This window comes from Typopeltis vanoorti, chromosome 1 (genome assembly GCF_054136105.1).
Source record: "Typopeltis vanoorti isolate ZY-2024b chromosome 1, IOZ_Tvanoo_1.0, whole genome shotgun sequence".
NCBI lineage: Eukaryota > Metazoa > Arthropoda > Arachnida > Uropygi > Thelyphonidae > Typopeltis > Typopeltis vanoorti.
Window position 1 is genome coordinate 185,510,703 of NC_143549.1, and position 18,941 is coordinate 185,529,643.

The 18,941-nt window shown below is 37.2% G+C and overlaps 1 protein-coding gene across 1 annotated transcript in view; it reads right to left on the reverse strand.

Annotated features, from left to right (window-relative positions):
- Positions 1-18,941, reverse strand: part of Pkn (serine/threonine-protein kinase N) — a 343,091-nt gene that overhangs the window by 221,218 nt on the left and 102,932 nt on the right. The window contains exon 7 of the mRNA XM_090400359.1: positions 11,643-11,818. Within this exon, the coding sequence (XP_090256485.1) occupies positions 11,643-11,818 (176 nt within the window). The remainder of the gene's footprint in view (positions 1-11,642; positions 11,819-18,941) is intronic.

Consider the following 18,941-nt stretch of genomic DNA (forward strand, 5'->3'; position numbering starts at 1 on the left):
ATAATCCCACCAATATAGTTGGACATTGGATATATTAATCTGCTGAAGTGCATGACTTTACTAACATTGAACTGAGCCATTTTCCAATGCCAATAATTTCAGCCTATTCAAATCATTCTGGAAGTACTGCATATCAGCTGCTTTCCTGATTACCCTAAGTATCTATGCATCATCAGCAAATAGCTGCATGTTGCCTGTCAAATCCTTCCCAACGTCATTAATGTAGATACTATAATAACAAACATGGACTGATTCTTGTGGACTGGTTACCTTAAATCTTGCACTCACATCCCCGACATACCACTTTTCGTATCTATAAGTCAGCCATCCTCTTGCCCATTCTAATATTTTATAATCCAAACCCATATTTTCCAAATTATGCAACAGTTTTTCATGTAGTATTCTGTCAAAAGCTTTAAAAAATACAAAAGTATCATGGTGTATCTATTCCTCTTGTCTATCTCAATAGTAACATTATTATAGAATGTGAACAAGTTGCTGAAACATGACCTTCCCTTAGTAAGCCCATGCTGTTCATTGCAAAGTAAAGATTTGCTGTCAAGTTATTCTGAATGCAAACCCTAACCAACTTTTCTTTGCACTACACTTGTGCATTTTAATTATCATACATTCTTTCCATTCCTGTGGAATCTTCCCTGTTCTGAGACTCAAATTATATAGTCTGGTCAAAGGAATAGCCAGTTCAGCTGAACACTCTTTTAGCATCCTTGCTGATATCCCATCAGTCCCTATTGCTGCATTCTTATTCAGTTTGTGCAACAGCTCTAATACCTCCTCCTCATACACCTGAGTTTCTTTATCCAGCGAAGAGGTAGCAGTGAGCTCTATGTTGCATACACCAGCTTGATAGATTTTCGCAAAATGGGCACTCATTAGTTGAACAACCTTGTCTGCATATATCACCCTTGCACCATCTGTATTCAGTAAAGTTATTCTTTCATATTCATTCTTTCTTTTACTTGCAGCATAAATATAAGAAGCCTGATGCTTATTTTCATAACAGACATCATTCTTATGCACACGGTGTTCCTTCTCACAAATCTCTTGCTTAAAAAGATTACACATCCATTTCACTCCAACTCCATTTATTCTTCGAGGTCTAGGTGACACATTCTGATATCATATCATTTAAGTATTTTATAAACACTTACCACACACTGCGAATATCCTCAATTGGTCATAACTTCCTGCTTTGTAAGTCAGCATGTAGCCTTTTCTGATTATTCATAAACTTAGCCACTTCAAGTGAGTACTGCATGGTCACTCTCACTAACCAGAGGCAGAATAATTACATTTTTAACTGAAATCCCTTCTGATACAAGAATCATATCTAACACTCTTTGACCTCGAGTTCCTTCTGCCACATGCTGATTGAAGAAGTTGTCTCACAAAAGCTCAATAAATTCAGTTTCATTCTTCTCATGAGATTTTAATGTTAGCCAATCAATGTTTGGATAATTAAAGCCCCCCCCCACCCCATTATGATTACTCTTTTTTGCACCCATCATCTTTATTTGGTGATGCATTTCTTCCTCATTAGCAACCAATCCACTTAGTCTGTAACAACACCCCACTATGCATTTGATTTTGTTAACCCCCACCTCACAACAAATAAAAACTGTTACTAGTATTAGTCATAGGTCTCAACACAAACTGGATTCAAGTTATCCAATATCATTAGTAGCATTATCCCTCTTCTTCTATCCTGTCTGTCTTTCTTAAAAATGCTCTTTGCACTCAATATCAGTAACTATGTCTTCTTCTTGTATGGTTCTCAAACCTGGACAATAAGCACCAAAAAAATTACAGATTTAATTAACTCCTTTGGAACTATATGTCTCAGACCGATCCTTGGATACACTTGAATGTATCATGTCACTAACTCTACTGTGCTACATCTGGCTAAGCAAGAACCACTTGTCAATATAGTCAAAAAACTACAACACAGATGGCTTGGACATCAACTCAGACATCCTGAAGTCTCACCCTTTTGGAATCCCTAATCCTCTACAAATGAGAAGATGGCAATCACCATAGAGAAAGACCATTCAAACATTTTCAGCAATACATCTGTGAAACCATCAATAGGCTGAACTGTAAAACTCCATCTGACATCTACTAAACAGCTCAAGATAGAGAGACTTGTAAGACCATCATTTGCAATCTTTAATATAAATCTCTTTTCCCTTTTCATATCATATAATATTGTGAATAAACTATGATGATGATCATGTTCTGCTTTTGATAGCCACGTCTCACTAATGCATACAATCTGAGGTTCCAACGTATTGACTAAGGCAACTAACTATCCATTTGTTTCTGATACTCCTAGCATTCATGTACAAACATAAGTTACCTGAATGTTTTTGTATACTTGTCTGTAGTCTGTGTGACACCGTTGGACAACTTACAGATTTCTGTTCTTATCAAGTGTCTTATTTATGCAGGCTCTTTGCACATTCTTGAGTCTGAACCAGACCACCACAAAATCGAAACTATTTTCTCTAGATAATCATTTCCATAATAATGCCCATTCCTATTATTATCACAGTTATATAACATTGTTGCTCTTACAGTTTCTCACCATTCCTCCCATCATAATTTAGTTTCCCTGACTCTCTGTGTTAGGTGTCATACCAATTATTAGTTTTTCATGCCCCTTGATAACAAATGCATTCAAGTTTAGGCTGTCCCTTTTATACAAATCTAATTTTCCCTCAAACTCACTCCACACATCTATAAACTCGTATCCATTTCTTCTACACAGCCTATGCATTGAATTGTTTGCTATCATGCCTTTCTTCCAAATTTTTATCATATCTAGGTAATATAGTTAAGATTTTCAATTTCTCGTTCTTCACTCTTGCTTCTTCCAACAACCCATACATATCCTCTTTCATACTGACCTTATAACTAGTTAAGTCATTAGTACCTACTACAATTAAGATCTCTTTTACTTTTGTTTTCTGTTTATCAATTGCATGTGCTATATTTTTAATTTTTGCTCCTGGAAAACTTGAAGTTATAACCCTGAAGTTATATCAATAGCAGGTTTTATGATAGTCAATAAACAAACCACAATTACTTACCAGATTTTCATTTAAGTGCTGCTTGACTTTCTGTAATTCCCACGTCATCTATCTAATAGGGCTTAACTTTATATTTAAATATAAAGTTAAGCCGACAGATGATCCGTTATATTCACTTGCCGTTGTTTCCTGGAAGAAGGGTGCTAAGCTGATTCCTTGAAGTTAAGTTGTACAAGTATGCTGGAAAGTTACCTGGCCAGAACATGTGAAAAAGAAAAACCTTCTACCTTTGTATACAACTGAATATCCCAATATCATCAGATTAGCAGATGTAGTTGGCAGAGAAGGATTTGATTATTTTTTGTCTGCAGATAATGAAGAACTGATGGTTGACAAGGCTGTTAGTGATGACAAAATAATAGAAGCTGTCTTTGAGCATCTCGATGAAAAATAAAAAAGTGATGGTGATGATGATGATGAGATTCCACTCACTGCAGGATTAATTAAAGAAGAGCTTCAAATGGCTAGTAAATTGCAAAGTTGTTTTCATACTCATAATCCAACTGAACAAAATGAACAGTTTAAACATGAACTGAAGTCATGTATGGTGCGATATGAAAAATAGAAAGATCTAGTCAAAACAGTATCTCAATGATTAATTACAGAGTTCATGGTAAAAAAAAAAAAAAAACCTTCAAGAAGTGACAGTGAATAAAATTTAATTAATAACCATGTATGTGTGTGTGGGTGTATTTGAGCCTTTTCGAATTTCCGTTTTATTAGTGACATGCTATTTAGTATATTAAAAAAGGGGTGCTTAAGGGTCAAAGCTGTATAACTGATATGACACCTCCACATAGCCTTTAAAGGAATGCGGAGAACCGACCAGGGCTTCTGACCTAATGTCCAATCCTCACCTTCTCGTGGTGCACCCTGTTGGGTATCTACTTGGATACTGAACGAACGAGGATGAGCTGGCAATTTGGGATTTAGCCGACCAAATTGTATTCTTATTGGTTAAACCAAAATAAAAATGATGGTACAACATGACAAAATTTCATGCTGGCTGGGGCGTCGCCCGGTTAACAAGGCCCCTGTTGTTTTCGCCAGAGAGCCAGGCAGAACAGCGAAAAGTCAGCTACTGGAAAAAATCTGAAAATAAACCCCAACTCAACATCACCAGAGTTCAAGATCAGTACTATCAACATAAGAAGTTTGAATGGCAAAGAAATGGAGCTAGATGAGGAATTAGATAAGTACCAGATCGACATAATAGGGGTGACTGAAACAAAAAAGACAAAAACTGGTGAGATCTTTCTGAGCAACAAATACAAAATGTTATATTCAGGCAATGACAATCAAGGAAAAGAAGGAGTAGCCATAGTATTCAACACAAAATATGAGGCTAATCTTCTTGAATGGCAGGCAGTCTGAAGTAGAGTAATGTGTGCAAATATGAGAATGGGGAACTGGACAATGAGACTTATTTGTGCCTAGTTTCTCCACTTCTATCAGTAGAACATAGAAGGTTCTATTGATAGAAGTGGAGGAATTTTTTGACTTTAGAAAAAGCAACTGACACAATGAAAAAGGAAAAGTTGGTCCTTGTTGGGGATCTGAATAGCAGAGTAGGAAATGATTCCGAGACATATTTTGAGGAAAATATTTTGGGAAAATCTGGAGAAAAGAGCAAAGCTAATAATAATGGCAAATACTTGTTGGATTTCTGCTCAAGACATGGACTGGTTATTACTAACACCATGTTCATTATGTTGGAGGTTTAATGGATTTTTTACAACACTCAAAAAAGAATTAAAATAGATTTTAATACTTCCTATATTTCGTCCTAGTCACTAGGACATCTACAGGGATTACAAAAACAATTAATGTAACATGCACACAAAAACTTACAATACTAAGCCCAACCACGTGGGTGACACTAAAGTCCTATCTAGGTGGAGCGCCCTCTAAGGGCAGTAGTAGGTGGCCTGGAATGTAAGGTGGGACCTCTGGTGATGAGTGTTTCCCAATTCTTCGGAAGCTTAATGCAACCGTATTTGTTAAGATTTGGTTGGTTTCTGAGAGCTGCTGCTGCTTCTAAGAAAAGTCTCTCTTTCTTGAATTTGCTGTGGTGGAGCATGGTGGTTTTCTTCCATGATACTCTGTGGGTGGTGTCCAAAACATGGTCAGCTAAGCCTGAATGGCCATAGTTGTGTTTAACGATGTACGACTTGTGTTCCTCCAGGCGGATGGATGCTGATCTGCCTGTCTGTCCAAAGTACGCAAGCTTACAGGAACAGGGTACTTTGTAAACTCCAGGCAGAGAGAGAGGAGGGGACTGATCTTTCGTAGAACGGATAAGGGTAGCCAGTTTGCGGTAGGGCTTATATGCTGTGTGTAGGTTATACTTTTTTAGTATCTTGGCTATTTTTTCCAAAGTGCCACGGATGTAGGGTATGGTGATGGCATTTTTAAAATCTTGTTGATGAGAGGGACGAGGAATGGGGGAGGAATTGATTATTTTTTTGATGCGGTGTTCGCTGTAGCCATTGGAGAGGAAAGTTCTGTGTATGTGGTTAAGCTCAATAGTGAGGGCGGTTCCACTGGAACAAAGATTGTGGGCTCTCTTGGTAAGGATTTTAATGATGCCATATTGTTGTGAGGGGTGGTGGTGGGAGAGTTTGTGAATGTATCTGCCTGTGTGTGTGGGTTTTCTGTATACAGTGAAGGCAAGTGTATCATTAGGCAGACGCGAGACTAAGGTGTCTAGGAAGGGTAAACAATTGTTCTTTTCCTTTTCTATAGTAAACTGGATTCTTGGATGTAGGCTATTGAGATGACCGAGGAAGGAGTCTAACGTGTCTGGGCCATGACGCCAAATAGAGAACACATCATCTACATATCTTAGCCAGATAGAAGGTTTGAGTGGGGCTGAGTCTATGGCTCGTTTTTCGAAATCTTCCATATAGAAATTGGCAAGGGGGGGAGAGAGGGGGGAACCCATGGCGGTTCCCTCTATCTGCTTGTAGATTTTGTTATTCCAAGAGAAATACCCAGTTGATGGCGAAGGAAAAGAGATCTAAGATGTCAGAGGGAAAAACGTTTTCTAAGAGAGATAAAGTGTCAGTTAAGGGAATATTGGTAAACAAGGAGGAGATATCAAAGCTTACTAATATGTCTGTATTATTCAAGGTTAAATTTTCTGTGAGGGCTTTAAAGTGGGTCGAGTTTTTTATATAGGAAGCTGAATTTCCGGTGAGGGGGGACAGAGAGTTGGCCAGCTGTTTAGACAGTCTGTAACAAGGTGCATTGGTGGCATCTACTATAGGCCTGAGTGGGGAATTGGGTTTGTGGATTTTTGGTAAACCGTATATTCGGGGGGGACGGGAGCGGAAAGGTTTAAGTTTTTTCGTGACGTCAGGGGGCCAGGAGGTTACTTTTTTAAGTAAGATTTTTAATTTCTTAACTTGCGTTTTTGTGGGGTCGTGTTCTAGCAGGATGTAGGTAGCGCGATCGCGGAGGATAATGTTCATTTTACGATTGTATTCGCTGGTATTAAGAACAACTGTGGCATTACCTTTATCCGCTCTGGTGATGACGATACTTTTTTCTTTGCGTAGTTTCTGGAGAGCCATGCGTTGGGAATAAGATAAGTTACTTTTTGGAGGCGAAGAGTGAGCAAGGATGTTGGCTACGTTGAGTCTGATGTTGTTGGCTACCTCCGACGGTAAGCGACCGATCCCCCGTTCGACGTTAACCATTACATCGAGCACAGGCACTTCTTTCGGGGCGACGGCAAAATTACGGCCGAGGCAAAGGGCGCCGACGGCATCATCGTTGAGCCTTTTGGAAGAAAGGTTTATTACTGTCTGGAGCGGTTGAATTTGTGGTTGTGGTTTGTCTTTAACCAGGTTATTGTATTTCTTAATGTGTTTGTTTTTTATTTTTTGAAATTCTCTCTGTGCGGAAGTTTCCGAAATGTCAGAGAGAATCGACCAAAGTTCAGGGTTAAGAACGGTGGAGAGCTCTGCAAGTAAGGAGCCAATGGCGGCGTTCGTCACTGCGAGGGCGGCATGAGTAGAGGCGATTTGCTCGCGTAGTAATGCTAGGCTGGCACGTTCATATATACGGAGTGCTTTTTTGGAATGGAAATTGATCTTCATTTTAACACATTTTGGTACCACTTAGTCATGCGCCTGCTTAATGATACACTTGCCTTCACTGTATACAGAAAACCCACACACACACAGGCAGATACATTCACAAACTCTCCCACCACCACCCCTCCCAACAATATGGCATCATTAAAACCCTTACCAAGAGAGCCCACAATCTTTGTTCCAGTGAAACAAAGCCCTCACTACTGAGCTTAACCACATACACAGAACTTTCCTCTCCAATGGCTACAGTGAACACAGCATCAAAAAAAAATAATCAATTCTTCCCCCATTCCCTGTCCCTCTCGTCAACAAGATTTTAAAAATGCCATCACCATACCCTACATCCGTGGCACTTTGGAAAACATAGCCAAGATACTAAAAAAGTATAACCTACACACAGCATATAAGCCCTACCGCAAACTGGCTACCCTTATCCGTTCTACAAAAGATCAGCTCCCTCCTCTCTCTCTGCCTGGAGTTTACAAAGTACCCTGTTCCTGTAAGCTTGCGTACTTTGGACAGACAGGCAGATCAGCATCCATCCGCCTGGAGGAACACAAGTCGTACATCGTTAAACTATGGCCATTCAGGCTTGGCTGACCATGTTTTGGACACCACCCACAGAGTATCATGGAAGAAAACCACCATGCTCCACCACAGCAAATTCAAGAAAGAGAGACTTTTCTTAGAAGCAGCAGCAGCAGCTCTCAGAAACCAACCAAATCTTAACAAATGCGGTTGCATTAAGCTTCCGAAGAATTGGGAAACACTCATCACCAGAGGTCCCACCTTACATTCCAGGCCACCTACTACTGCCCTTAGAGGGTGCTCCACCTAGATAGGACTTTAGTGTCACCCAGTGGTTGGGCTTAGTATTGTAAGTTTTTGTAAACCCCGTAGATGTCCTAGTGACTAGGACGAAATATAGGAAGTATTAAATTCTATTTTAATTCTTTTTGAGTGTTGTAAAAAATCCATTAAACCTCCAACATAATGTCCTCACAGCACTTAAGCCTCTACACAAGAATAACACCATGTTCCAAGATAAAAATGTGCACAAATTCACATGGAGAGAAGAGGCTAGGAATAAGAAAAGTCTCATTGACTATGTTATTGTCGATAGTGATGTTTTCTCCCTGGTGCAGGACACCAGAGTGTACGGATTTGAAATTGGAAGTGATCACTATTTAGTCTTGAGCAGGATAAAATTGAATTTCATATTGAAAAGAATAACATGTAAGAAAGTTTTAAAGCAAATAAAGTTGAGGCTCTCAGATGTGAACTGTAGACTAAAATACACAAAGATCATTGAAGAAAAAATGAAAGAGTTTGAGAACAGGAATCAAACCTTGGAGATTCAGTGGCAAGCCTTGAAGAAAACATTGATCGATTCAGCCAGAGAGGCATGTGGTAAGGTTGTCTGCAAGGATAGAAAAATCAGAACTCCATGGTGGACTCAGGAAGTTAAAGAGGCAGTGAAGGAAAAGCGTTCCTGGCAAATAAGTCAGCTTGTGTTCTTAGAGAACACAGAGCCAAATGTAAGAAAGCTAAACACTGTGTAAAACTAGCTAAACAAAAGTCATGGGGGAAGGACTTTGGCAAGAACATAGAAAATAAATATCAAGAAGGTGGCAAAATATTCTGGAGGTTGAAGAAGCTTAGAAATAGAGGAAAGAGTGCTGTAAAAGGAGTTAGAGATGATAAAGGTGACTTGAAAACGGGAGTAAAAGATATCCGTGAAGTATGGAGTAATTACTTTGAAAAATTGCTAAATGAAACAAGCAGTGATAGCACAGTGGTAAAAAACACTCAACAGGCACATACAGTCAGGAAAACATATCCATACGTGAAGTAGAAAAAGCCATCAAAGGCTTGAAATGTGGAAAAGCAGCAGGAGTAGATGATATTCAACCAGAAATGCTGAAGTATGGTAGTATAAAAGTCTTACAGTGGCTGCACAGCATAGTTCAGCCACTGTAAGACCCATAGTACCCATATATATAAAAAGGGAAATAAAACTGAATGTGAGAATTACAGAGATATTTCCCTACTGAGTGTTCCTGGTAAGATTTATGGTCACTCAGTACCTCGATTTCATCTGCCTCTGTTACCTCTCAGCAATCTGTACTCTTCAATATCCTTCCATAGTCATTCTTCCTGTTACTTGACACATAAGGAAAAAAATTGGGGATTTCCTTTTGATTGGCTTTCTTCTCATAATCTGATTTTGCCTTCTTTACCATGCTGGTCACCTTTCTTGCCTGTTCCTTGCACTGTTCATGAGTCAGCTTGTCACCTTTCTCCTTACATACTTTTTGCAGCTCTTGCTTAATGATACTACTCATCCATCTAACTCCTACTGATTTACACTCCTGACCTTGGATATACAGTGAGATATTCCATCCTCCACATACTCCTTGAATATTCCCTATGCACCCTGAACATCCTTTCTTTGTAGATCTTTATGCCATGGTACTGCTTCAAGCTGCCTCCTAAGTGTATCATAATCACCTGTCTTATAGTTCTACACATACCCCTTAACTGGAATTTCCATGTTTTGCTACCTTCCAAGTCAAGATCACATGATCACTTTCTCCAATTGAAGGCCATGTAGCTACCTTAATATGTACAGGTCTTCGTACCCTGAGTCCCCTCTCCACTGCATTCTGCTTCAAGTAATTATCGCTCTGTGAATGTATAAATTCTATTTCCTTCCTACCAGAGTTCTCCTTCCAATCTATGTTTTCAAAGTTAAAGTCTCCCCCACCATAATAATTACTTGACTTGAACTCACTGTACTAATCTGTTGATGCATATCTTCCACATTATCCCTGGCACCTCCTGGCCCATAGCAGCAACCAATTTTATATTTGTCCTATTGGCCTCTATCTCACACCATACTGACTCAAAAGAACTGCCATCTGCCAGACTGACTTCTACTCTTATTGACTGAAATTCATCTACTATCATAAGCAGTACCCGCCCCCTGTCCTTTCTACTCTGAAAATACTAAATTCATCACATTCTATCACTGTAATTACATCATCTGCTGTTAGCCAAGTCTCACTAATGCCTATAACTTTTGGCGAGGTTGCACTAACCGATGCCAAAAACTCCAACCTCTTATTCTTGACGCTTCTAGCATTAGTATATAGAAACTGTAGCATCTCCTTATGCCCCAACCACCTTTACATCCTGAAATGTCTACCCCATTTGATATTGTTGTCTGAGAGACTAGATTCTGCATTTTTTTTTTTTTTTCATTCACTTTATAGGTGCCTTCACAAACACTCATCTGCATCTGTCCTAATTTCTTTAGTTTTCTTGACTTTGTTTTTTTCAGTCCATTAGCATTGTGTAAATCTTTCCATCCTTTAAACTCATGCCATAGGTCCACAAACTCTATATCATTCCTTCTGCACCATCTGCATATTGATTCATTAGCTATCATCGCCCTCCTTCTCAGTACACCTCTATACTAGCATGGCAGCAGACTTACGAACTTTACCCTCTTGATCTTCTTTTTTGCTTCCAATAACTCTCGTATCCTCCCCCATACAATATTTCTCAGATCATTGGTTCCAGCCAAAACAATCGACTCTTTAACCTTCCCTTTCTACATTCTAACAGCAATACTAATATTAGTTTTTGCACCATGGAAACAAGGTTTTGCAGTGCTTTCGTGAAGTACTCCCCTTATCATAAAATCGATGTAACATCTGTTTACACTCATTCTCTCATTTATTCTTACAATTTTTTTTTCCCCTTCAGACCTCTTGCTTTTTTCTGTTCTCACTTTGATTGATCACTTGCTGTTTCTGAAGCCTTTCAACCTCATGCCTTGTCCTGTGAAGGAACTACATACAAGTATGCTATTTCTTTATTCAAGTCTTCTATGTTCTCCTGAACTTCCACATATATATAGAAGCACCTTTGGAAGGAGACTGCAAAAAATGTGAATAAGTGAATAACTTCAACCATAACAGAAAGAACATTTAAAATGTGCTTGAAAACAAACAGTATACCATAGTAATATAAAATAGTTATATACTATTATTAATAGTTTATATATTTTTATATATTATTATTGATAGTTATAATAAAAAATAGATTATGTAAAATGGTGTAAGAAACATATGTTTCTTATACTGTTTTATGATGTTTTTTGCTAATATTGTAATTACATGTTAGACAGTATTTTGGAGTTAGAATTTTGATGACGTGGTATGATGAGACCACCACTGTGCTTAGAAGTACCTAAGAAAGAAGGTCATGTTTGATATCTAGGATTTACGGATTAATAGCCTAGACATCACTGTACTTAACTAATCCAAGTTGTAATATACAGGACTTTATGTGGATAAGATTATTATAAAACAAAAACAGGAAATTAAGCTTCAAACAAAATAATTAAATGACAAAAAATAATTACTTGATGTTTCCTCCTTTATGCTGTATGTCTTAGAAGATCCCCTCCCAGTCAACCCTTTGCCTGTTGCTCTTACAAAACTACGGAGATCAGCAGGGCTTGATATGCTATGTGGGCCATGTTCTCTTCGAGGAAGCCTACCAGGAACATCATCTAACAAATCTTGACATCCCACAAGTCTGACAAAAAAGTGTAAATATATGTAAATTTATTTCTCTTTATGGTTTATGGTTCACCTATTTAAAATTCTTTGTATTATAAAAGAGCTTTTTTTTCCTTTGTAATATATAGCTGTAATACATAAGAGTAAATACATTGTAATAATTCAAGTAAACATATTGACATATCTAATGTAATACATTAAAGTAAATGTTATTAGCAAACTCACTCACAATAACAAATTATCAAAAATTTCTGATCATCAGGTCGAACATGCAAATTCATTATAACAAACTACTCCTGTGATCTTTTAAAAGTTTGCTATTGTGAAAGTCAATTATACAATGCTACTAATATTAAAATTGAAGTTCCTCTAGAGGTTTTGTAATTTCTGATGAGTTATCCAACTTGAAGACTTTTTTTTTTTTTGATGGCTCATACTTTCATACATAGTACATAAATATGGTGTTAATAATTAAAAGAAACACACGTATTAACCACAGTGAAAATTATTTAATTGTAAATATTTCATCCTAAGTATCTTAGGACATAATCAGTACAGCAGTTTAAACAATAATAGGAATAACATACAGTTAGGGCACATGATTACAATAGAATCTCATTAGACATGCGTAACGTGTTACAGAAGTTAAAAAAATAAATAAATAAATAAATAAAAAATAAAAAATAATTATTTTACACAATTTTGTATGACAATTTCCCATACTATAGAAATAGTAAGAAAGTCGTGGTTTAAATTTGGTCTGTGTAGTAGGGTTTCAGAACTTTCTTTATATAAACATTTATGTTTATATAAAGATGTGCAATCGAGGTGCTTGGTGAGACATCTGGAAAGATTAGAGAGCAGAAGGAGGGTAGGTGGTGGAATAATAATGTACAAGTGGCAATGACAGCTAAGAGGAAGGCAAAGCAGAAGTGGGATGAGTCAAGAGTGGAAGAGGACAGAGAGATGTACAGAAAGAGAAAGCAAGAAGCCAATAGAGTTGTGGCACAGGTGAAGGCCATGGCATATCAAGATCTGTATGATCAATTAGAAACAAAGAAAGTACAGAGAAAAATTTACCAACTAGTGAAAGGTAGAAATAAAGCAGCAAAGGACATCTTACATGTGAGGCAGATCAAAGACGCTGAAGGAAGAGTATTATAGAGGGACACGGACAAAAGAAACATATAGAGAATATATTTTGAGGGACTTTTCAATGAGGAAATGCAAGGACTCACAGAGAAGATGGGCAGCCTTCTGAGGGGATGGTGCAGAACATCAGTAGAGTGGAAATGACGGAGGCCATGAAGAGGATGAGGAATGGAAAATCGGCCCCGACAGGATTCCAGTGAAGACATGGAAGGCACTGGGGGAAGAGGAAATTGACCTGCTGTGGGACCTGTTCATGAACGTTTGCCAACAGGAAAAAATACCCGAGGAATGGAGGGAGAGTACTCTTGTCCCCATCTACAAGGGTAAAGGCAGATGCACAAGACTGTAAAAATTACAGAGGAATAAAGTTGATGTCCCACACAATGAAAATCCTAGAAAGGGTTCTTGATGGAAGATTGAGGAAGGAGGTGGTGATTGCGTAGGAACAATTTAGCTTCATGCCTGGTAGATCAACAAGAGATGCTATCTTTAGGTTACGGCAGATGATGGAAAAGTTTCAAGAGAAACAACGGGAGCTACATCTGGCATTTATTGATCTGGAGGTGTCTGAGAGAGAAGAAGGTTCCGGAGAAATATGTCAGGTTGGTGCGGGAGATGTACAGAAATGCGAAGACAAGTGTTCGGCCCTGTCTGGGACAGACAGAAAGTTTTCAAGTTGGCTTGCATCAAGGGTCAGCATTAAGTTGTTTCTGTTTAACATTGTGATGGAGGTGGTGATGGATGAGGTGAGAGAAGATGCACCTTGGACAATGTTGTATGCAGATGACATCTTGCTGTGTGCAGATTCAAGAGAAGAAGTGGGAACTGAACTAGAAAGATGGAGAAAAGTACTGGAAGAGAGAGGTATGAGACTGAGCAGAAGTAAGACAGAGTATATGTGTTGCACAGTGGGCGGCAAACAGGAGACAGATCTGGAGCTGGAAGGAAATGTCATCAGGAAGGTGAGGGACTTTAGATACTTAGGTTCAACAGTGGAAGAAAATGGAGGAGCTGAGAAGGAAGTGGGATGCAGGATACAAGAGGGTTAGAGGAACTGGAGGGAGATGGCTTTCCTGGTGAAGTAACCCGATGCAATAACAAACTTGAACATGTAGAAGATATTTTACCTTGGGTATAATAAATGTTAAAAGTACCAAGCAATTTTAAACCTGGTTTTACTCCATTTCCCAAGTAAGCAAACAGACAAACAAGTCAAGTTTGCGCCTGCAAGTGATGCAAGTCTAGCTGATCCTACAGGTAGTGCAAGACCAAGGCAAGGCTGATCCTACAGGCTGATTTTGATGATCTTGGATGATCTTGCAGACTGATCAGCTAGACTTGCATCACTTGCAGGCACAAACTTGACTTGTTTGTCTGTTTGCTTACTTGGGAAATGGAGTAAAACCAGGTTTAAAATTGCTTGGTACTTTTAACATTTATTATACCCAAGGTAAAATACCTTCTACATTTATATCTCCTCCAAAGATTTTCATTTAATAAGGTTAAAACACCTTATGGCAACTTGTTCTGGTAAAATACTTATAAGCTCTGTATTACTAAATCTTGATATTTCTAGCCTAGCTCCCACTGATGAGACCTCAATAAAGGTCGAAACCGGTCTGGGTAGTGGCTTCTTGCCTTTAATACAAAACATCATGCATCCCCTTCTTGGAGATGTGTTTTGGCATTAAGGGTAAATATTAAGATTAGTGATCAAAGCTTATGCCACCTTTACCATGAGTTGCCTTAGTCTTGCACTACCTGTAGGATCAGCTAGACTTGCATCACTTGCAGGCGCAAACTTGACTTGTTTGTCTGTTTGCTTACTTGGGAAATGGAGTAAAATCAGGTTTAAAATTGCTTGGTACTTTTAACACAAACTTGAACATTTCAACTATATCAGACAGAAATTTTTGAGTTAGTAATTCTATTGTTTGGAAAGACTTTTAATGGGATTATATTGATCAAGTGCATATAATAAACAACTATGTTATACCAACTAGTTTCACCAACTAAGGCTGTTGGCATCTTCAGGGTACATAACTGATGTAAGGCATTAAAAAGTAAAAAATTGTTACAAACTATAATCAATCGATTCCAATTATATTAAACAAAGAACAGAGCACGTACAATACATGCATAGAGCATGCCAGCATGCATGATATCACTTGTTGTTATTTAGGAACGTTCTATAGTTGGCACTATAATTCAGTTCTGGCGAGTCCAAGGATCTGATAAGGATCTTCCAGATCCTTATCAGATCCTAATATTTATCAGATTATCTGATCAGTTATGTGCCTTACATCAGTTATGTACCCTGAAGATGCCAATAGCCTTAGTTGGTGAAACTAGTTGGTATAACATAGTTGTTTATTATATGCACTGCACTTGATCAATATAATCCCATTAAAAGTCTTTCCAGAGCTCTTTTTGGTCAAGAAAATTCAACATTTTTTTAAATTCTATTGTTTCTTTAAGGGGAATGTTCGTGAGGAGGGAGACAATGTCAAAGCTGATTAACAAGTCAGTTTTTGACAGTTGAATGTCTTTCATTTTTGTGTGAAACTCTGTAGAATTTTTGATTGAAGAAACTGAATGGCCTATGTGAGGATGGAGAAGGTTAGATAAGAATCTTGATAACTTGTAAGTTGGACTGCTGATACAGTCTGAGTGGAACATTAGTTTTGTGTAGCTTAGGTAAGCCATAAATTCTAGGAGGTCTGGCATGGTATGCCTTAAGTTTTTTGATAGTTTCTTCATCTAAGGAGGAAGTTTTATTAAGTAGCTTATTTAATTTTCTGAGTGTTGACATGTTGTAGAATCATAATCCAATTTGGCGTAAGTATTACGATCTCGAAGAAGTAAATTCATTTTTCAGTCATATGAATTGGTATCAAGAACCACAGTGGTATTTCCTTTATCAGCTCTGGTAATGATTATGTTTTTATTACGTTTTAGGGTATAATAGCTTTCAATTCTGATGGCGGGATATTTAATTCTGAATTTATTATCGTTTAAACTACTATACTGATGATGTCCTAAGATACTTAGGATGAAATATTTACAATTAAATAATTTTCACTGTGGTTAATATATGTGTTTCTTTTAATTATGATCTCACCACAGGTTTCGTTATTTAAAAAAATAAATAAATAAAAATAAATAAATATGGTGTGCCAAATGTCACTAACATATCACAGGTTCTCAAACTATAAGGTATCTCATGCAGAACAGCTGTGATGCTCATTTATTCTGAATTAGAAAAAATGTAATTTAAATTTTTATTTCTCAGGAAAATGTAACTTTCAAGTATATCACAAAGGACAAAGAAAACTCGGCATTAGAGTTTCAATCACTTCCTTTCAATTAATATTTTTGATGAAATCAGAAAAGAAAATTTTGATTTATGTATTTCGTTTCCACACACACACACTTCCTTCTTGCGCCCCCACATTATTTTGCAATAAAGACTGATTTGCAGTTAAGGAAAACATGAAAGGTAAGAATAGAAAACGTAACAGCTTTTACATTTTTGCCTTGATTACACATTCATGTATAATCAAGACAGAAATGTAAATTGTTTCCTGCACATATATCTGTTACCTTTTTTGTTTCAAAAGATGTAACATAAAAACTGTTATGTGTATTCTATTCTTTCCATCTTTCCTCTTGTAGTAGAACAAACAAAATTTAAGAAACATGTGCTCATATTCGCTACCTGAGTAGTGAATATGAGCAAATGCCTTCACAAAAGTGTGTTATGCCTTAAGATATCAAGAGATGATAGCATGAGATCTAATAAACTAAAACATCATGATTATGCTCAACATCTCAAAGGAGGAAGTCACGTCACTCAATAGGATATATTTTGTGAAAATCGAACTCTTCTAGTAAGTTATAAAATAATCTCTTATAATATTCAATGAAAAATATCTTTATAATCAAACAGAATTTTTTTATAATTTAAATTTTAATTTTTACTGTCAATTTAATTAAAATTTTAAAAGGATTGGAACTTGAAAAGTGGAAATATCGTCAAGAAGAAATTATTTCTTTTGAACAGAATATGTATCAACGAAAGATTTTATGAGCCTCTGTAGCTGAGTCAGTATAGACAAAGCCCTTTGGTCAGAAAGACCTGGGTTCGATTCCCATTGATGACATGAGGAACCTTTATCTGGTCTCTTTCGACTAAAGGTGAGTTAGCCGGTCTCATATGGAGGTAGAGTGTTTTTCACCCAGAAGCTCGGGTTTTTCATCCCTCAGAACAGGCAAACCAGCTCTGTGAACACACACACAGCTACAGTCATGAATACTTACGGCAATATGTGGAAGAGATAGTCTCACCACATGTCGTTACGCCGTAGTTAACCATGAGTAACATCATAGTAGTCAATCTCCTATCTAGGAGGTTGATAGAATCATGAATGGAATGGAAAGATTTTATTGATTTTATTTATTAAACTGTTCAGTTCAGAACAACATTAATCTTGATAACAAAAGCCAATCTAAACAGCCATCAACATAGGGCAGAGGAAGCTGAGTTGAGCAGATAGTAACTGAGATCAAACTGATACTGCAATCTTGAACCTAACCATACACAAACAATGTGGACAGTACATACACTGATTGCTTATGTTACTATGTACATATACAGTACATATATTGATACTTATAAGTATTGCATATGTTTATGCAATAGCATAGGGACAATTTACTGGACAATATGCCACACTGACCAACTGCACTGAAATGGAAACTCAAGTCTCTTCGCCCTCTAAGATTATATGGCTTCCCTAAAATCCAGAAAATTTTGGGCAAGACAAGACCAATAGTAGACAATATAAACTCACCTAATTAAGCATCATCCAAATACCTTGTGGGATTACTGAAGAACTACACTAGCAATCCTGATTCCTTTATCAAGAACTCAGCTCATTTTGTTCAGAAACTATCAAACATTTCCATTTCATCATTTGAATTCCTGAAGTCCAAAATATAGTCTCTCTTTACACTTCTGTACTGATAGACAAAAGTGTTGAGACTTACTGAAGACCTTGTCTCACAAAATGTTTCAAGGCTATTCAAGCACTTCCTTCAATTTAATTTCTTTAAATAAAACAATCATTTTTGCAAACAACCTTTTTTGGCCTGGTCATTAGAAATCCCTTATCTCCCCTACTCAGCAAATGTATTCATGGAGAACTTTGAGGAAAAAATTCTTTAGGCCAACCTAAAACCAACCATTTGTTGGAAATATGCTGATATTTATTATTTGGAAACAGGTGTGGATATATCAAATTTAAAGAAGTTTCTAAATTCTCTGAACTCCTTCTATCCAAAAGTTTAATTTGCATTAGAATTAGAAAGGGAAGGTAAATTATTGTTCTGATCTTAAAAACACTAGGAAATGGAATTTCACTGGAAGCATGCTTACTCATACTGAATGCTATCATACTATTTTCATGCCTTGTCTCCTTCACTATCCATCAAAAAATACACACTGAAAAAAATTCAAGTCCTAAAAAAAAAAAAAAAATGTATATATATATAATATATAAAAAAAACTCTGGTTTCTGCACAGCCAATTTGTCCATAATGGGTAATCAAGCAGCACTATCCAGAAGGTAATATTTTCTGATCCTCCTCCTTCACAGAAAAATTTCAACAATCATTACAGAGACTCCCATTTATATCCCATACCTTGGAAAGCTATCCACCAATATGACAGCCCTACCCAAAAATCAAAATCAGAGTTAATACAACAAAAATAAACTGATGACCACAGTACCAAACTTTAATGAAAAGCACGGTTATTTCATACTGAAACTAACAGTATATCACCAGTGTGTGTAGAAACAACAAGCAATTCAAAGAAGAGGAATCTAAGGTAGATACAACAATCTGTTTACTAATTAAAAACAGCTGCCTTTGAATTGCTTGTTTCCACCGACTGATGATGTACTGTTAGTTTCAGTACAAAACAT